The sequence below is a fragment of the Ursus arctos genome, unplaced genomic scaffold (assembly GCF_023065955.2).
Source record: "Ursus arctos isolate Adak ecotype North America unplaced genomic scaffold, UrsArc2.0 scaffold_17, whole genome shotgun sequence".
NCBI classification, from domain to species: Eukaryota; Metazoa; Chordata; class Mammalia; order Carnivora; family Ursidae; genus Ursus; species Ursus arctos.
The window spans coordinates 12,666,266-12,687,691 of NW_026622841.1; the positions used below are offsets into that span (position 1 = coordinate 12,666,266).

The 21,426-nt window shown below is 45.2% G+C and overlaps 1 protein-coding gene across 3 annotated transcripts in view; it reads right to left on the reverse strand.

The window, feature by feature from the left end:
• Window positions 1-1,238: 1,238 nt before the first annotated feature.
• The window catches only part of SERPINB5 (serpin family B member 5), a 35,099-nt gene continuing 14,911 nt past the window's right edge, over window positions 1,239-21,426 (reverse strand). For all 3 annotated transcript variants that reach the window (XM_057313349.1, XM_044383070.3, XM_026496446.4), the window contains exons 2-7: window positions 16,914-17,088; window positions 13,665-13,802; window positions 10,447-10,564; window positions 8,187-8,329; window positions 5,453-5,620; window positions 1,239-3,005 (exon numbers count right to left, since the gene is read on the reverse strand). In XM_057313349.1, the coding sequence (XP_057169332.1) occupies window positions 2,613-3,005; window positions 5,453-5,620; window positions 8,187-8,329; window positions 10,447-10,564; window positions 13,665-13,802; window positions 16,914-17,088 (1,135 nt within the window). In that variant the 3' untranslated portion in view covers window positions 1,239-2,612. The remainder of the gene's footprint in view (window positions 3,006-5,452; window positions 5,621-8,186; window positions 8,330-10,446; window positions 10,565-13,664; window positions 13,803-16,913; window positions 17,089-21,426) is intronic.

The window sequence follows — 21,426 nt, forward strand, 5'->3', positions numbered from 1 at the left end:
ACACCCAACTTGCGGGGCAAGGGGAGGAAGGAGAGGGGAGGAGAGAGAAGGAGAGAAGGACCTGGCCTCGCTGGTGCAGTTGGAAACCAGCACGAGAGGTGCCAGGTGCCTCTTTCTCACAGGATGCTCTCGTGGGCTCCTCGGAGACCGCACACCCCCACTGGGCAGAACTTTTGAGGAAAGTCTCAAAACACTCAAGCCTGGCTCCCTGCGAATCTCACTGCAGCTGACAGCAGGCACCCTCCCCGCACACCCTCTGCTGCTCCGTCTCCCTGCTCTGCCTCAGGGACCCCCCCAGCCAGCTTCTGTCCTTCAGATAGGGTCCCAGCTTTCCCAACCTTGGCACTGTTGGCGTTGTGGGGGCATTCTTTGCTCTGGGCCTGTTCTGGGCATGGTAGAATATCAAGAATTCTTGACCGTAAGGTAATGTCCCCTCAGGGATAGAACTGCCCCTAGTTGAAAACCACTGGATTAAAGTATCCCAGCAAGAGTTAATCAAAACTTCCAGTACTTTCCAAATTCCAGGAGATACTTTAAGCTCCCTGAACACTTGACTTAAAGAGGCACTAATCCCTTCCTGCCCTGAAATAGTCCCCAAACATTTTTGTGTTTTGTAGCCTAGAGGGAGTGATGAGCCAAGAGCGACAAGACCTGGTTTGGGTCACCCCCAGAAACTCTGCACAAACGGTTTTTTCCTTTTGGGGGGTTGGGGAGCATTTGTCACTCTCTGTGCTCAGCAATTACCGTAACAGGGGACACATTCTGTTGGAGCACAGCACAGGGACAGGACAAGGGCTATGTTGAATATTGGGTTCAGGGATGGTGTAATTGATTTAAAACAAATGTACATTGAGAAAAATGCACTTACAAATATCTTGAGCCCATACAGCTTACTTAATAAAATGCGATTTTGAGACTGGGCCCGAACTTTTCTGCTGGAGAAAAGTTCCATGTCCTCCTGCCAGGCCTCTCATTTCATTGCATACTTTCACATAGGGAAAAGTAATCCCAGCACCCCCCTGGTCCTTGCCCCCCACGATGAAAGGGAATGGGGGAGGAAGCAAGCCTGGTGGGCAGGAAGAAAGGAAGACAAGAGAATAAGAACAGTAATTATTCTTACTCCTTTTCATTTTCCATCAGTGGCCTCAGAAAGCATTTACCTACAGGAATGCTTTTGTAAATGATAGCTTGGTTCCATTTCAAAAGAGTAAATCTAATGTCATGAAAAAAACAAGACATGTAGTTCAATAATATTTTATTGTCAGTGGCATAAAAGACATTCAATATTGAACCTTTGGAGCAAGAAGAAAGTTGAACTTATTTACAATGAATGCCAGAGAACAGATGGGCAAAGGAATGTCGCAACATTTTCAGCAAATGTGCTCTTTTGGTCGTGAGTTAACCCATGTACCTGCAGCACAGATAACGTCACAGACCAACTGCACCAATTATTGTCAATGTAAGTTACTAACTAGCTACGTACCGTAACTAAACCCATGATCTGGAAACATACATGTCAAGGCACGAGAACACTCCAGTTGCCATTATTCTCTTTTCCAAAGGCATTAGCTCCTTTCCCCTTCCCACTAGCACGGTAGACAAAGAGACAAGTTCCTTCAACACTCAAAAATACTTTTTATCGGCTACCTTAAAAATCCCCATGTGTTTGAAGTCCCTGGTCATCAGACACCCAGAGCTTCGTTGAGGCTGTCCACATTCCCTGCCCATCAAGTGGCCTACCACCAGCCAAGTGACCACGTGCGTGTTCTGTCGAAAGTGAAAGTGGATTTTTAATAAAATCTAACCTCCCCTCGACCTGCTGCACTTCTGCTACTATGGGTCTGCAATGCCCTCCCCAACCTTCCAAAATTTCAAAAATTTCTGTAAACAAGAAACTTTCTCTTGGCACACTCGTTTGGCAGTAAAAGCTGACACTTATGGGCTTCTGGGAGTCTTTATCCATTGTGTGTGAATATTCTATGTTTTGTGGCAGAAATATGAAAGTGTTGATTTATAGGGTGCTGTCCCAGACTCTATCGAGGGAGTTCCTTCCATAACATATACTATGTGCAACATGTTAACTTTCTAAAATCCCAAAAAGTCAAGAGTTGGAAGAAAACATTGGGACCACAGTTTAAGCAAAAAGAGCTAGGGGCCGACAGCAGCCTGAACATGTGCCCAAGTTCTGCTGGAGCCAGGAAAGTTTCGTGGATCCCACGTCTTTCAGGGAAGTGAGAACATCTGGAACATTCTGTATCCCAGTGAAGGAAGGTGAATCTCTAAAATCCTCCAGATCCTCCTTACAGGAATTTTCATTGCGGAAGACTGCATTCCTGCCCATAACCCTAGATAATTTGGCAAGTGATGAGTACGTATTTTTCCTCTAAGGGAACTCCTTTTCATTAAAAGCATTGTGGTTTATGGCAGCATGGGGGGCAGGGAGAATAAAAGAAAGGATTGAAAGAAGGCCCTATTAGTGTGAGGGCTACACATGTCAAGCACCAGCTGCTTCCTGATCCAGCAATATTAACAATTTATTATATTTAGAAAGTGATTCTTTGGATGCAGAGTTTACAGAAAAGTCAGGTGGGACTTAACCTGGGCTCTGCCACTTAAGGAGAACAGAACTTGCCAAAGAAAATGATGTTTCGCGTTTTGTTGTGCCTGATGATATAAATAAATGGGTGGTCAGCATTGAATTCATCCTTGTGTTGCAGGATTCGCGATCCTGGCACCTCTATGGAATCCCCACCATCTTCCGTTATCTCTAAGCACACTCTGTGAATAACATTGGAGAGGGCCACTCCCTTGGTCTCTGACATTCCAGAGAAATCAGATGTATTCTCATTAAAGATATTTTTCAGCCCTAGGTTTTCCAGACTAGCTTTGGGATCAACAAGCTTTTCCACCTTAAATTTTGGAATGGAGAGTTTGACTTTGGCATTGGCCATGGTGCTGGGATTGGTCCACTGCAAGAGCGTCTCTGAGTTGAGCTGCTGTTCAACCTGAAGGACCCAAAGGAGAGGAAATTATTATTATTTATTTTATTCCCAGTTGTAAAAGATCCTGTTTGATTGAAAACAGGAAGTGCCATGGGGGCCCAGTGTTGAAGCAGCGCAGATGGGCCACTGAACATGGAGTCAGTCCTACAGTTTGGGCATGTGCCTAGTTCCCCTTACCCAAGATGCACCCAGCCACCCAGGACCCCACCCTCCAACAATGGTCCCTCTGCACTGAAGTGTCTGAGGGCGTTTCTTTGAAGCTGTAAAGAAGAAGCGAACACACAGATGATGATGTTGCGTAAATAAGAGTGAAGTAAAATAAAATTAGAAGAGTTCTTAGATACACTATTTCTTGAACGCTTATTTTAACTTCTCTACTAGGAAATCCAGAATATTCATGTACTTGGCATGGCATCAAAATTAGTAATGCAAATTAAAGCTAAAATTCCTCTTTCTAAAATGAGAACTTGAACTGTCTATGGTCATTGTTGAAGACCCGAGGTGATGAATGCATCCATTTCAGTTGGTCGTTTCAGAAATGAGAGGTTTGCAATGACGCATAAAATGGTTTAGTCATAAAATTCTTCACTGAGCAAATCTTACATTGCTCCGGGCCCTGCCAACCTCCCCACTGTCTAAGGAGAAATACACGTACAAGGGAGAAGGACAGTACCTTGACTCTTCCTATCATGGGGCAACCCCGCACTGAAGTTACTCACCTGAAACCCCACAGAAATCAGTAACAGGGCAAGGTCACAGACGGGGCACAAGCTTGTTTGTTTGTTTTGTTTTTCTGTGGGGGAGGGCCCCATTGGATTCTCTTGTTCATCTATGATAATTATGTTGTCAATGACTACTGCTTCATTTACGACAAATTATTCAGACCAAAAGATTGCCATAAGTAACTAGAATATTTGAACCGAAAGGTACCAAAAGGTATATTCTCTTGTCCACTTATTATCTGGGAATGAAGAGAGGGAAGAAAATTGATCCATAACTCAAAAAGACTACTCAGAGAGAAAAAAGCTTTTTGCCCCCTCCCTTATGTATGTGTTATGGGTTGAATTGTATCCCCCCCAAAATAAATTCATGTGTTGAAGTCCTAACTCACAGTGCCTTAGAACATGACCTGATGTGGGAACAGGATCCTTGTGGGTGTCATTCAGATGAGGTCATTAGGGTGGGCCCTAACCTAACATCACCGGTGTCTTTATAAAAAGGAAAATTTTAGACACACACACACACAGGGAGAAAGCCATGTGAACACAGAGGCAAAAACTGAAGTGATACATCTACAAGCCAAGGAAGGCCAAAGATTGCCAGCCCATCTCCAGAAGCCAGGGGAGAGGCCTAGAACAGTCTCCCTCACACCCCTCAGCGGGAACCAACACCTGGCACCTGGATTTCTAGCCTCAGGCACTGCGAGAGAATAAATTCCTGCTGTTTAAGCCACTGAGTTTGTGGTCCTTAATTACGGCAGCCCCAGGAGACCAACGCTAAGCTCTTCTTGCATCTCCCTGAGACCCAAGAGATCAGTTTCTTCCATTCTGTACTGTAATCAGAAAAAGATCGGTATGAGGGTATTTCCCATAAGGGAAAGTGCAAGGGCTGCAGGAGAAAAGAGACCCAGGCATGGAGGAGAGTGAGAAAGAGGAGGAGCAGTGAATAAAAGAGCAATGCAGGCCAGGGATGGAGGAAGTGTGAGCACCATCAAAGCAGCAGGTGGGATGGAGACTGAGGCCTGGAGGGGGGACAGGTGGCCGGGGGTGGGGGGCTGGTTGGGTTTCCAGAGCGGAGCGAAAGCTAGGGCACCACTCACAGGCACACGAACCTCCAGGTCAACCCGGGGCCTCTAAAAACCTACGTAAAGGACGGCGCAGAATAAACTCTCACAGATCTGTATGCACTAAAGGAGCTTCCCAAAGCCCACAGACTGTACACACAAGGAGCAGACCTAAAGCAAACCGCGGACCGATGAGTACTGAGCAGATGACCGGCGCCTCGGTGCTGACAGGTGCGGCGCGCCGAGGCAACGCGCTACTCACAGGTACCCGAGACTAGATTAAGAACACACAGTCCGACTTCCTGGGCTCAAGCCCAGCTCTCCGTGCCGCTGACGACCTAGGTGCCCGCGGCCAGGCCCCGCGCCCGCTGTGCCTCACCTCCCGGCCAACAGAGCACAGAGAGAGCTTCCCAGGTGCGGACGGGCCTGGGGCGAGAAACCAGTGAGAAGGTGCACGTGGGACCTCACGGTCCTGGCTCCTCACAAGTGCCGAGTAAATGTTTTCTTATTAAAGAGAAAGGCCCAGAAGGACGACAAGACCCTTGGAGACGACTGAGCGAGCGACGTGGAAGGCAGGGCAGGGTCACAGCCGCACACCGTGCCGGCCACACGTCTCCGTGTCACGGCAAGTGGCACCTGCGTGTTGAACCCCCGCCTCCCTCCTCACCTTCTCCAGGCCCGTGGACTCATCCTCCACATCCTTGGGCAGCAGAATGAGCATGCTGAGATGCTTATTTTGAAAGGGAAGCTCTATGATCTTACAATTGATACCGTCGACGTTGCCCATACAGAACGTGGCCTCCATACTCATCATCTGCACGGGCTTGGTGTCCGTCTGTAAGAGGAGAAGAAATTTGGACCGCTTGCTTTCCAAGTTACACAAGCACAAATACACACACACACACATTTGTTCTTGTTACGGTTTCAGACCGTAACGGCGCAATCCCCCATCTGGACCCAAACCATCAGACCAGCCCCTGAGAGTTAATGACTTCCTCTGAAAAGTTATTCACAGGCCTCATAATTCCAATCTGTTTCAGGAACTATACATAATACTGTACTTGCGTATATAAAACATTAACCATAAGACAGTAAGACTGAAAACACAGGGACATTTTGACTCAGTCTTTATAGAAGCTCGTAAGTACAAGCTCATTTCCGCTGGAGCTGACTTGAAAGTAAGTTCTAGTGCAAACCACACGTCTCCTTATGCAGCTTTTCCTACTAGAATACGAAAGAGAGAACACTCGGCAGGTAGCAGGACAAACTTCACATTGGTTTTGTTCTCTGTTCTCCTTTGGTTTTGTCACCCTCTTCCTGTACAGCCAACCTACTCGGACCTGAGCAGATGAAGAGTCTGGATTAGAGTTCAGAACCTTGGGTTTCAGTCTCAAATGTGACATAAACAGATGCCGTGATCTTGCACAAGTCACTCAACTTCTCTGGGCCTCAGTTTCCCTGTCAGTAGAATGAGGGAATTGGACATTTCAGAATGATCGCTGCCTCTGGGGAGGAAGAGAGAAGGACATGGGAGGGGAGGGGCTGCACAGGGCCCCATCTTTTGCTCTATTTTTTTCTTTCAAATATCTGAAATAAGACAAAATATAAAGATTTACAAAGCTGGTTGTTGGGTACAACGGTGTTTGTTTTATTATTCCTATAATTTTCTGTATGCTTGAAATAGTTCATAATTTTTTAAATGGGAATATTAAGTAACAGAATTATCTCGAAGTCACTTCCAACTCCAGTGCATTCCACACTCCTCAAAAAAGAGCTTAGTGCCCAGGCCTTTCTCTCCAGGCCCTTCCTTCTCTGCCCCCATTAATATTTGGCTCTGTATCTCTACTACAAAGACACTGATTTTCTGAAGGAAAATTAGTTCATACTCAAGAGGAAGAGACTGATAGTAATTTAGTGTGACCTCTTATTTCAATCTACACCTCCTATGGGACATTTGCCTATTAACTGAATCTCTTTTAGGGGAGATTTCAAACTTCCTCTCAGGCCTGGAGGATGATATTGCAGTAAAACTTTTATCTGGGATCTTCAAACAGTAAACTGCATTTCCCCCAACACCTTTCTCAAGCAGAGCGAGACCATATTTTACTTTTTGTAGCACTTCTATTTCAGTATTTGTCACATGGTTACAATATTTATTTATGTGACTGTCTTTCCACCCCCCACCCCAACTAGGCCACAGTCAAAGCAGAAACCATGTCTTATTATCTTGGTAGATTCCGGAACGTAGTAGTCACTCACTAAATATTTGGCTGATAGATAACTAGAGACTTTGATTCTGTGTACAACCGGAAACATAACTGTGATAGAAAAACATACTCCTTTTGAAATTAACTGCGGGTTCTTGCATTTATTTCTCTTAAAGAAGATACAGATTTATCTAAAAATCTACACCAAGTTAGACCGCTAGTCATATGAATTTGCATATAGTTGTGGCCACCAAAACCATCACCGATTTCACTTCTGAGCACCAAATATGGATACAATAATCCCACTTCTGAAACCTAAACCGAGAGACCTATCTTCTGAACACAGGACTAAATAAGGACCATTCCAAGAAATGTGCGCGTGTATATTCACTTTGTCTGCATAAGCACTATACCAAACTTCTAATAATATAACTTCATCAACTTAGTCTACCCTTAAAGGAAACACCAAGGGACCAGTGAGGTGGGGGGCGGGGTTAGTAACGTCACTGGAAAAGTTCAGGGGCTACAAAAGCAATACAAAGGAAACAAAAGAAAAGTCTGCATTCAAAAGGAGGGCGTATCCCCACACAGCCTGGAGCCGTGTTTTACTGCTTGGTTAGAGGAAACACAGAAAGATCAATGACATTTCAAATCCTTATTCTTTCTCTTCCTAGAGTCCGAGTCTCCAGGATCTGGCAGGACCCAGCTTTACGACTGAATCACAACAAAGGAGTAGCACACATTCCTCCTCCTTTCTGCCCAGTCATGCTTTGCTAGACGCAAAAACGACACATCTGGGGTGCTGAGCGCCAAAGCCCACAGCGCGCTCACTGACTATCACCCAGAGTAGATCGTGTCCGGGCTGGCCCTGCGGCTGCTAGGACACCCACCATCAGCAAACTGTTTCAGGTTTTGCTTACACAGAACTCAGGCCCCTGTGCCAGCCCTTCCTAGGGAGGAAAGCCAACCACCAGCAAAACAATCTAAACATTCTGGAAAAGAGGGCGTGTCTCTGGATTATGGTACTTTGTCTGCTACCTTCCTCCCAGCCGTTAGTCTCAGGGAAGGCACACTATCTCCTGTGCCTCAACTGTCCCCACAGGAGTGAAACCCTATGGTCCCGTCTGTTGCTATGATTTTTCGGATCTATAGCTGGTAGCCTCTGACCGGCTGCCCCCTGCCCCTCCCCCATACCTTGTTGATTCTGAACGGGCATTCTTTGGTTTCGGATTCAGGAAATTTCTTCATCCACTTCCCAACGAAGTAGGCAGCATTAACCACAAGGATTTTGGTCTGGTCACTGACACTGTTGTCAGCCAAGATGTTCTCAAAGCGACCTGCAAACAATTGTAGGAAACCCCAGATTGCACCTGTCATTCTTCCAAACCACATCCGACATCCACACGCACGTCGGCTCCCTGGGTATTTGTCACTGCTGGAGCCACCCGCCCAAGGTCTGGTAGCCCACACGCCTCATTTCAGAAGGGTTTCTTTCTCTCCTCCTAGCTTGCCACAGGAACACTTAGCAAAGAGACCTAGCGGGGAGAGAGCAGAGGGGAAGGGAGGGAAAAGAAAGGAACAACAGGAAGAAGAGAAGCACGAGCCACCACTTTCAAATGCCTATCCTGCGCCAGCGAGCGTGCTAGATGTTCCCCAGGCACAATAGCACGTATTTCTCCCCATTTTACAGATGAGGAAGCTGAGACGTGGGGGTGAAGTCACTTGCCCAAGATGACACATGAGCAAGGTCGGGTTCAGGATTCAGAGGTGAGGCTTTCGGACTCCACAGCCTGTGCTCTGGAATGAAAATGCACGAGTGTAATTTTAACCTTTTCACGTGCATTACCTCACAGCGATCCGGGAAGGCCAAGATCATTATCACCATTTTATACTTAAGGAAATTGGGGCTCGGGGAGGCTCACTGGCCTGGAAAGTGCCTCTCTGTACGGGGCTGAGCTGAGCCCTTCACCCTACAGCTGACCTCGCCCTCCCCAGAGGGCACTGTTGCAAATACGTTTGCATCAAAGTGGGCAGGGTCATTACTGCAGAGATCCAGTCCCCAACAGGAACAACAGCTCCCTCCTTTGTCATAAAACGAAGAAGTCCTCACATATGAATAGCACTAACATTTTTTCCAAGGGATTTTCATTTACCTAATCCCTGGGATCTTCCGCACTGCAGCTCAGGGCCCACTCCACAGACCTGTGACATCAGTGTGCAGAGCCCTGTTCTGGTTTCCTGCTCCTCTGTCACCACCTTGATGTCCTTAATACATTTTTTAAAAATGGGCCCTGCATTTGCATTTTGCACTGAGCTCATGTAACCGGTCCTGCCAATGTTACATGACGGGTTGAATACTAATCATGTTAAGGAAGGAACTGAAAGACCAGAGAAGGAGGGGACCTAGTAGGTGGTCGTTTCAACTTAAATCTTGAGCTTCTGACTCTAAATTCAGAGGACTTTTCACTAAGCCACCTTCTCCAGTAAAATCTTAGGTTTACGAAGATTTTTTCGAAGGTCCTTATAGAGAAAATACAATTATCTGGCAATTCTAGAAGCAAAACTGTTACACAGCAGTTTAAACAGCAACTGCTTTTTGCTTATAAATCTTTAAACTGTGCTTAACTTGGTGTTACTTACACCAGTTTTCTCTTTACCTATGAAGGCAAAGAAGCATCATTTCAGTAACAGATACATATGTATGTATACATTTGTGTGTGTGCATGCATAGCTATGGCTCCCATATATTATCTTGGTGATCATATATTATTTGTTACCCTATAGATTGAACTTGATCCTCACAACAACCATGTGAAAAATAATCAGATAACATCTGCCCCATTTTACAAGTCAGTAAACTGAGGTCCCTACCCAAGGAACTCAGTTCAAAGTGGCAGCGTCTGGATTTGAATCCAGGTCTTGAAGGTCTCCAAGACCAAGTTCTCTCCACGGTCTCACTCTGCAGTTGTGGGGAGGACTCTGTCATTTCTGGGTTAGCACCACGACAGGATCCCGCTGGCCATTCACACAGGAAGCGAGTCTGCCTTGCTCGAGAAGTATGTCCCTCCCCAGACCACAGCAGGGGAACTGAAGTTGGCCTCAGGCACCAAGTTAAAGCCCACACCCTTCGTTTCCAGATTGAGAAAGCGGCCAGTGACTTGCTGGAAGCCACCCTCTGTCAGAGGCACAGCTGGGACTCCCGCAGGCATGCGGGAGCTGGTAGCTCACTGCGGAGCACAGCACAGTGGACCGAAGCGGAAGCACCAGGAATTCCTGCCAAGCGTACGATGATGTAGGACAAGCCTGGGAATCCTTCCGCATGTTTGAAATGGCTGGAAGGGCAAGAATTTAGCCTGTCTACCAAAAACATCCGAGGAAGCCTCAGATGTTCAAGTTTATGCTTAGCAGAAAGATTCCTGAGAAGACAGGGTCCAAGTAAGTAAAGGATACTTGCCATCCGTGAGATCCTTGATGGACTGGTTGATCTGACCTTTTGTTTCTTCCAATTTGTCTTTGAAGTCAACAGTTTCCATTTCCTTCGCGTAGGGTCTCTTCGTAGAGCTGATGAACTCCTGAAAAACATCCAGTTCATAAAATCACAAAGTACCTAAAGTCCATAGTCAAACCATTGGGTCCTTCCACAATTCTAACTAGAGGATTTGTAGGTGTCCAGGTTGGTGACTACCCTTTCAAAATCGGTAACACTGCAAAAATGGAAACTTCCCGTGGAAATCAATGAATGTTCTTAGCATAAAGTGTTTCATTTCTTCAATTCTAAGGCAATATCAATTATTAAATCCCTCCATCAATGTAGTAGCAGCTTTGGGGGGAAAAAGAAACACTACATTAAATGTATGCAACAATGATAATATGAATTCCAAATTAGAAACATTAAATGTGTGTGTGTGTGTGTGTGTGTATCTTAGAATAGAAGAAATGGGTGGCCCAGTAGGTTAAGTGTCTGCCTTCAGCTCAGGTCATGATCTCGGGGTCCTGGGATCGAGCCCCACACTGGGCTCCCTGCTCAGTGGGGAGCCTGCTTCTCCCTCTCCCTCTACCTACTGCTCTGCCTACTTGTGCTCTCTCTCTCTCTGTGTCAAATAAACAAATAAAATCTTTTTTAAAAATTTTAAAAACAATATAAAATGCTCCAAGAGGAATATAACCTCAATTTATATATTAAAAAAGAAGAAATGTACAGAAAAGAGAACTCTGTGAGTAGAAAACTCCTATCCCCACTGAAATTAATACAGACTCTAGAGAAAACAGCAGGGATTCTATCACATGCCTGCTAAAAATGCAAAACCCCAAATCCCATCCCTATTGATCTTGATTCAAGTTATCTGAGGCCAGGAATGTGCACTTTTAGCAGGTAGTTCTGATGCAGGTGGTCCCCCTCCCCCACACTTGTTTGTTCTAGTACCAGTAAATTTGCAAATGATACACACCCAGCAGGAGGAATGGAAAGCAGTCTTTAAAAAAATGTCTTTCAGGGCACCTGGGTGACTCAGTCCCTTAAACATCCTACTCTTGATTTCTGCTCAGGTCATGATCTCAGGGTCATGAGATCAAGCCCCACGTTGGACTCCACGCGTAGCACAGAGTCTGCTTGTCCCTTTCTCTCTGCTCCTCCCCTTGTCTCTCTCTTTTTCTAAAAATAACCATATAAATAAATTTTTTAATAAATAAGTAGACTTTAAAAAAAATTCTTTCAACTCCACGTTTGGTTGAAATAACTCAAAAGGTGGAATGGAAGTTCAACCAAACGAAACATACCTGATTAAATGTCCTAGGCACAGGGGTCCCTTGAATTTCTTGAGAGCAGCTACAGCCTCAGCCAGTTTGCTTTCGTTAATAGCAACCCAACCTCGGGACTGAGCGTTGCCCTTGACTGAGAGAGCTGGGGCCGCCCGAGAGCACGAGAGCCTCGGCAAGGTAAAGAGCTCCCCGCTCCTCAAGGCTAGCTACAGAATGTATTAAGCATCTCCTGCAGGACCACCTAGGGAGCTCTTAAAATTTGTCCATACTCAGACCCCAATTCACATCTCAGTATTTTTTTTTTTAATTCCCTGGGTGATAGTAGGATGAAAAGAAGGCTGTGTATATATGTCTTCACGCAATACGAATAAAGTCACAATAATATCTAGCGACTCCTGTCCTCAAAAGATCTGGACCAGGGGCGCCTGGGTGGCTCATTCAGTTAAGCGTCTGCCTTCAGCTCAGGTCATGATCCCAGGGTCCTGGGATGGAGCCCTGCATGGGGCTTCCCACTCAGCGGGGAGCCTGCTTCTCCCTCTCCTCCCCCCCCCATCTCTCTCACTATCTCAGTCACCATCTCTGTCTCTCTTCAAATAAATAAATAAAAATCTTAAAAAAAAATCTCAACCAGAAAAACAAACAGTACAGCAGAAAGTAGTAGAACTATGGTAAACTATTTAACTGGCAGTCTACGTTTTATAGGTGGAAAGATTGAAATTCTGACCATGCAAACACAAACGGAATCAACTCCACATTACTAGAGTAGAGAAAGAAACTCTACGTAGTCTAGGATGCCGGCTTTGTGTTTCAAATACAGATTTTAAAAAATATTACGAAATACTCCGGGGTCAAATGTAAGGATACTACAGTGTACTTTGTATGATTCCTTCAAGAAACAGCTGAAATTAAATACGTAGGGCTACCTTGGATAGATGCCCACGTGACCGGCCTAGGAAAGCAAACAAAACCAATTTGTGACTGATTCATGCAGTTGCTACTTTTCTTACTGATTTTGAGAAACATCAAGAGAACATTGTGGGCATGAACAAATGAGGTGGAAAACTTAAAATGTTGACCCAGGCCACCGGCCCTGCTGTTTAAGGAGAAAGAGGCTTAACGCGTGAGCTGTCTTGCATCTATGGAGACATATTTACTAGAGAGTTAATACCCGCATTCTCTAGTCCTCTCAGTGAGGACACTAGAAGGAGGGGTGAGATTTAGGTATGTTTGAGAGGGAAAAGGAAACCCACAAGCTTTTCTACATTTTGAGCTGTAATGTGACTGTAATGTGATTCTAGCTACATGTGATTCCCGCTATTTTCAGCCTCTCTGTAGAGGCCACTTTTAGGCAATCAACATGGAAGCCTGAGGAAGGCAGAAGGGCCCACAGGGACCCCCTACTCCCTGGCTAAATACACAGAGCCCCATTAGGCGACCCCCCCTCAAAATATCCACAAGCCCTACCTGACCCACGGGTTACTTACACCCAGACACAGGAACCCAAACAGGAAAATTCCATACGTTCCATACCTCCTCACCTGCCCCTTAACTACAACCCCTCACCCCTGCCTCATTGGCAGACAGCCTCTCCCTTGCTGCCCTGCCCGCCACTCCCTGCGGTATATTCAGTAAACCTCCATCGCCTTTATTCGGCCTTGGGTGAATGCTTTCACCACCCGAGCTGCCAGCCTCCACCCAATCGGGTCACCCCACCTTTGGGGGTCCCCTCAGCTGATCAGGAGACCCCCCCCACACACATTCTCCACTAGGACCGACTTATTTTTGATAAGCCTGAAATCATAAACGATCATCCTAAACGTGAACGTCACTGACAACGAAGCTATGGGTCTAACCATGTGAAAACGCCACTCCTCGTAAAAAGTGGAATTGGGCTACTTGAGTTAACCCACTTACAGTAGAAGGGTTCAGAGATTTGTCTACGTAGAGCCGTTTGATTAGTTTCAGTGAGTAAAAGGAACTAAGTTTGTTCACATCCGATGTTACTGTTTGAAATCCAAAGGGTATGTCTTTGATATTTTCAAAATGAAGGACCTGTGAAGAGAAGAAAATCCATTACCCATGAAGCATTGCCTTTTCCTACTGCAGTGGCTACGGGACAATGGTCCACAGCCCAGGGGCGGGGGGGCCGGGGATGAGCATCTCCCTGCTCATTTGCCCCCATAAAGGGAGGCTTTTCAACCTGAGTATTATTGACATTAGGGGCTGGATAATTCTTCTTGGGGTGCTGTCCTGGGTACTGTAGACAGCTTAGCAGCATTCCTGACCGACTGCCCATAATACTCCTTCCTCCATTCATGACAACCAAAAATGTCTCCAGGCATCACCAAATGTCCCTGGGATGGGAGGGAACAGAACTGTCCCCATTTGAGAAACACTGCCATTATAGTCTTCTCTTTATTCAACGATGGGGAAATTTTGCCCATTCCTCAAAATGATGTCTCTGATGCTCGTACAGAAGGCTTTTTGAACTTGGGAAGGAGTAAAGCTGGGTTATGATGTCTACCCAGCTGAGACACAAGCAGAGAGAGATGAATACCAAGAGAGAGAATCATTAGGCAGGTATCAGATCCAGGGAGAGAAGTGTCTCTAGCCAGGGTCAGTCTAGCCCCTTCCGTTGCTCTAACCAAATGTGCTGACTCTTCGCTGATGGGAGGCAGCCACCATCCACGGTTGGCTGCCCTGGGTGGGCTACAGTCCGAGAGCCCGCCTTGGAATCCCAGCTTGTACCCACTGGAAATGTAATCTTGCCTGGGTCTTCAGAGATTCACATTCCCCTCTGTAAAAGGGACTGAGAATACCTACTTTTCTGAGTTAGTATGACCATTACAGACATTGTATGCAAAACACCTAAAACATCATATGGATTCAAAAATGTTAATAATTATTCTTATAGTAATATTTGAAGTCACTTAAAACTTCAGTGCTATCTTCTGGAAGACTCGAATCCTTCCATTTTGGTCCTAACTCTTCTTTTGTTCCAACCCATAGCCCAGCAGCTCCTCTGCTTCATGGTGCCCCAAAACGTGATGTCAGCATAAGGTGATCCTCTCCTCACTCCTAAGTCATGATAACCGCCCTGACTGCCACACCTCAGGTACTGTCACTAAATGGGCACACTGTGCCGATGACACAAAACCTTAGTACGGCAGGGGGCCTCTTTCACACTACTCTCTCAAAGAGGGAGTCACGGGGGTGCCTGGGTGGCTTGGTCAGTTAAGCACTCAACTCTCGATTTTGGCTCAGGTCATGATCTCAGGGTTGTGAGATCGAGCCCTGCGTTGGGCTCCATGCTCAGCGGGGAGTGTCAAATTGGCTGGTCCAAGGCAGTGCATAGCTCTCATGCCTAATGACAGGTATAAAGACCAGAAAATTAAGGAACCCAGGTAACCACTATAGGAAAACAATTGCAGGTACTGAAAAGAGCTTTATTATTGAGAACAGACCCACTACCAGGAAGTTCTCTTTCCTATTCCTTCTCTAAGGGGAGATGAGGAAGGAGGAAGGAGAAATGGCATAGGGGTAGAGGGGTGGGGGAGTCAGGAGTGAAGGACAGATGAGAAGAGACAGGTGTTCTGTCCACAACTGAAGTTTCTTTTTCAAGCTCCGCTCAGTTTCGAGTATAAATTCTTCATCCTGACCCAAATGATATTTTGTGGCTCATACTTTCTGGGAATTTATGGATATAAGAAGACGTTCCTTTTTTAAATGCTTGTGAGTTGAAGGGAAAAAAGATTCTATTGAACTTAAAATGGCCAACATAAAAATAATATTGGAATGGAAGTAGAAACATATCTACCTACTATCTAAGGGGGAGATGGGTAAAGGGGACACAATTTCTAGGCATCAAATAAATAATTCATGGGAATGTAATATACAGCAGGGTGACTATAGTTAATAATTACTGTACTGTACATTTGAAAGTTGCTAAGACAGTAGGTCTCAAAACTTCTCATACAAGACAAAAAAATTTGTAACAATGTAAGGTGACAGATGCTGACTTATTACGGTGATCATTTAACAACATATGCAGATATCAAATCATTATATTGTACACCTAAAACTAATATGTTATATGCCAACTATATCACAATTAAAAATAATGATCAGCTGAAATAAAGGTACATGATGTACAATCTGGAAGATCACCTCATTTGAAGGTCTAAGAATTTTACAAAGCTAGTCAACCATAGCCAAAAAAGACTGTAAAAAAAAAAAATACACATGCGCACACACACACACACACGTGTGTCTGCATACAACTATAAACATATGGGGGAGGGGTGCAAACATTTTAGTCCATTCTTCTCGAATGGGATACTCAAGCCCCAGGGAGTATTCTGAAACGTAAGAAAGCACAATCCAGGGCGCCTGGGTGGCACAGCGGTTAAGCGTCTGCCTTCGGCTCAGGGCGTGATCCCGGCGTTATGGGATCGAGCCCCACATCAGGCTCTTCTGCTATGAGCCTGCTTCTTCCTCTCCCACTCCCCCTGCTTGTGTTCCCTCTCTCGCTGGCTGCCTCTATCTCTGTTTAATAAATAAAATCTTTAAAAAAAGAGAAAGAAAGAAAGAAAGAAAGAAAGAAAGAAAGAAAGAAAGCAAGCAAGCACAATCCATCTTCTTATTCATCCCTGTTACCTGAAGGTGGAAAATTTTAAATATTATTTCTGTACCAATGTAAACACAGATATATTTATCTAATATGGATATATTACTATATTATAGGGTAGAATATATTATAGAGTAGAATGCAGTTGAGCCTGCAACTTAAAATAAAGCATGACGCTGTCAAATTTTGTGCCTAAGACGGGGGGTATTTGCAGTGGCACATTTAACAAACACCATCCTGATGGACCCTTATAATGTAACAGGTAGACTTGCCGAAGGCCACCCGTTAGTATAAAGATTGTGATTGCCTAGCAGGTCCCGGGTTCTCCATCACAACATGGTACTTGTAAATGTGGGTTGCAGGACAGATTAATGAACTTTCACGTTTAAAGACTGTTTAAGAGGGTGCTAGAAATAGCACAACTCTCAATCCTGAACAATTTTCTCCAAGAGCCCCCATTCATTCTCCCAAGGCACTGCCTATGTGTTCTAATAAGCCTGTTCGCACTCAAAGCAGAAACAAGGTACGGAGCTTACCTGTTCAATTTCATTCGCTGTGTCCCCTTTGGCGCCTACTTGAGCAAGTGACAGAGAGGTGGAGAGACAGATTGGAGAGAAGAGGACATTGCCCGCTGGCTCCTTTTCACACAGCTGTTTGAACAGGTCAACTGCAAAGGCCGAATTTGCCAGTCGTAGAGCATCCATTGTGGGCCTGGAGCAAAGGACAAGGATGAGGTTATATTGGCTGACAGGTGACAACACTGATCAAAATCAATTGGTTTTATTTACCGATTTTGTTTCAATTAGGATTTAGGTTAAACCACACCAAATTAGTGTTTCTGCAGATGAAAAACAGTCAAATCACAGCAAGTCTGTGTGGTTCAACTTAATATTTAGTAAGTATTATGGGTTGAAACGTGTCCCCCAAAAAGATATGTTGAAGTCCCACTCCTGGGTACCCGTGAACGGGATCTTATTTGGAAATGGGATCTTTGCAGATTTAATCAAGTTAGGGTTACTAGGATGGCCGTAATCCAATATGACCGAGGTCCTTGTAAGAGCAAGAGAAAAAACACAGAGACAGACATGCACAAAGGGAAGAGGGTGTGATGACACACAGGGAGAAAGCCACAGACAGCAGAGGAGGAGATCGAAGAGACGCTTCTAGCAACACCAAGGATCATGGGCAACACCAGAAGCTGAGAGGAAAGCATGGGACGGATTCTCCCCTACAGCTCGCAGGGAGAGCAGGGCCCTGCCAACACCTTGATTTCGGGCTTCTGGTCTCCAGAACTGTGGAAGAATACATTTCTATTGTTCTAAGCCCCACAATCCGTGAGCAGCCCTAGGAGACTCATACAGCCAGCCATGCCTTAGGAGGGCACCTAGCACATAGCAACACTGAAAAAACACAGCTGTTACTGTTTTTGTTGTGAGTACATACCTACAACGTGGAAGACACACCACACAGTATTAGGTGTATCAACTGAGTCCCTCCTTCTCTGAGGCTGCGATCCCTTTGGGTGGATACGGAGACAAATAAGCAGAATGCGGGGCTTCCTGTGCTATGTGAGCAGTGCAACAAGTCACAGAGGAGTTAAAGAAAAGGCAGAAGGTGGGTTCAGCTAAAAATATGGAGCCTGGGAAAGTGGAGAGAACAGTGAGGCACCTAGGCTTGTCTGAGGTCTCTCGTCTGATACAGGTTCGCTAAGTGGTGTCCAGAGACCCCTGGCAGTCCCTAAGACCCTCTCAGTGGGCCCATTTTCAGGGGCACCTGGGTGGCTCAGTGGGCTAAGCACTTGCCTTCAGCTCAGGTCATGATCTCAGCATCCTGGGATGGAGCCCCACATCGGGGGGCTCAGACAGAGGCCTGCTTCTCCCTCTCCCTCTGCCCCTGCTTGTATTCCCTCTCTATCTCTCTCTCCGTCAAATAAATAAATAAAATCTTAAAAAAAAATTAAAAGAAACTTCACAAAAGGTTTGGGGAATCCATGTCATGGACTTTTAGGACAAGGAGTCTGGCTTTCTCCAGCAGCAAATTTAACATTCATAGTGCTAACTTCATCTACGGCTAAAATTCAACATGAGTCATTTCTCCATCAGAGAGATGCCTAAATGAGCTATTTCTTCACCAAAGAGAAAAGCCTAAACGCAGGGCACTGGGAACTTCTCAAAGCTTTTACAACTTAAGACCTAATCACATTAATACTAGTATGAAAACATACCAGCTCTGCTTGAATAAATATCAGTAGTCCTTCCCAGCATGTATTTCCCACCCAGAAGAGAAATTAGAATAATTTTGCATAATTGATAACAAACTTTACTTTTAAAGTTTGATTTCCTTCTTGTGTGGAAGGCCTTGGAGTAATCTGTTAAGGGAATTTTGACTACAAACCCCTGGAAGTGGATCGAAGGGTAAGGAAATATTCCTTTCATTCAAGTGAAGCACTCTTCGTTCATGCTTTATAGCATTTGAAGATAATTTTAGTCTAAAGGGTTCTGTGTGAGTACAAGATCATGGTGCTTTTTAGTACAGTTGATTACACAATATAATTAACATTGTGTTGCAATTCATGACTTAGCGACAGGCCCCTGGTGGAAAATACGAATCAGTACACGTCTATCAGCTGAGGCTTTCCCAACAGGGGCAGACCCTCCCTTTCAAGAGTCTGGTCCTTTGCATGAAGAGTCCTCAGTCCAAACAGGTGTGTCTTCTTATCGGTGTGCTCACAAGATCCTTTCTCAGAAAAGTCTCCTTCAAGCTGGGGAAGGTCATGCAGCCCTTTAATATCTGAGGTCCCAGAGGCAATAACATTGTTTGATGCTTGACAAGAGAAGCAGAAAATGACTGCACGGGGAAATGGTTGTAGGGAAAAAAAAATCACCAAGCAAGTCATCAATCAGAAATTGTGTTGTAACTCTGATCACTTGCTTGGTGGTTAGTAACAGCTGACCTAAAAGCACTTAAGGCCGATCTAGTCTCAGGTAGTTCCAAGCGATGACTGGCCACAGCCAATTGCCAGCTCGCTATGCTGCAAGACAAAGCATGGAAGCAAATCTCAGAAATGTTGGCAATACAAGCCTGGGGAAACGCGTCAGGTCCTACACAGACCATTCTGGGTAGCGAACGCTATAAAAATTATGCGTACAAGAGTAGAAATTAGAAAAGAGTACAGATTAGCAAGTCCTGATGCAGGTACATAATAAATGTACATGTCTAATGACCTATGTTCAGAGTGCTAAAATTGCTGCAACTTTTTTGGTTTTACTTTTCACTTTGTTACAGAGAGAACTTCTTTCATTTTCATGAAAACCTTCTGAAAATCATAACAAATAAAGAGAATTTCCATGACAGCTCCAACATAGAAAACACTGCATCTTTTCGTCACTTAAAGGTTTAAGAGGCACTTTGATGTTAACCAGAGAAAAGTGAGATGGAATTTAAGTAAGAAATGCAAATGCAACAAACAAAAAAGTTGTCAGAATTTATTGCAAAGTTGTCTGTTATGTGCACTGAGTCCTAAAATCATAAACCTTTCAAGTGGGACAAGATCTTGGAATGGACCTAGGCTGGCTCCTCCCCTTCATGTTACAGATGAGGAAAGTAAGGCGGGCAGAGATGAAGTGATTGTCCCAGGCCACCCACATGGGGAGTGAGAGTGACAAAACCAGATCTTCATTTCCACCAGCTGCCAGCCACGTACTCCCCACCACACCTCATCACCTTCCCTCTCAGTAATTGTGTCTTCGCTGGCATGTGTTCTCTCGGAAGCCTTCAGAGTTCCAAAAATCCTACATGTCCTCAATTACCCCTTCAGAGATACCGAGAGACTTTTTTCCCCCACTTTCACTTAACAAGTATTAACTGGGGACCGCCTGTGTGTCAGGCACTGAGCTAGACATGAGGAAGTCATAAGTGAACACACACGGTTCCTGCCCCTGTAGAGCTGTCATGTGGCATGACACGCGTGATGGTGCGATTGGCATTTGCATGGGGGCACCAGTTCCTGTGGGAGCCCTCAGGAGACCACTCACTCGCAGCAAAATCTTAGTGAGGTCTCCTCAGAGACAGTTAAATCCAAGTAAGTCACAGAAAAGCAAGTCCGGAAGGAGTAGGAGTTAGCCATGCAAAAATGTGTGCCGGAGAGAACAGACCCAATTCAGAGACTGCAGGTGGTCCCCAATGAGTGGAGACAAGTACACTAGGATGTGTGCAGGGTAGTGTGCTCACTTCTCTAGACCTCTAGCTGGTCGCTGGCCCCTGCGTGCTAAAGTTTTTAATGCATCTAAGCCAATGGTCCTCAAACTTTTCATCTGTCGACGATTTGGAGGAGAGAAAGACCTTGTGGGTAGGTTGACCATATGTTCCACTTTGCCTGGGACAGTCCTGGTTTTCCGGTAGTCCTGACATTAGCAAGAGTGCCCCTTTCACTCTCAAACATGTTATATTTGAACAAGATAAGTTCACCTTATGTAGAGATCCATTCTTCTATGTGCATGTGCACACACACACACACACACACACGGCTATGTACATTTTTTCATTCCTTAAAAACGACTTTTCACTGTGTCACATTATTGTGGATATCATTTAGCCTAGCTGGCCTTGGTTTACAGATGAAGAAAAATGTGGTGAAAAAAATCTCTGAGTCTTGAGAAACCTTGTCTGTTATAATAACTATAATGGAATGCCTAAAAACACAGTGTCTGCTATCTGCGCTCGCGAGGAGAAAAAGTCAGAGCCAGATTAAGAAAATGGGAGACCTCGCAGCTTCTACAGTGTGAAAGAATCTCATGAGGATTAAGTGAAGTTATGAAATGAGTAGATGTGTGAAAAGTGCTTTGTTAGCAGGAGAGGACAACGCAGCTATTAGTAATAAGGTCAATTGCTTACTTGCCAATGGCGGGGGAGCCTCTCCTGTGCTCAGATACTCTGTTTAGAAGCCTGAGCTTGACCACTGAGCCTTCCCATTGCCGCCCAACAGTAAACTAGAGTCGGGCTTGCTGCACCAGACTCACCGAAATCGCTCAGACTGCATCCCTTCAAAGT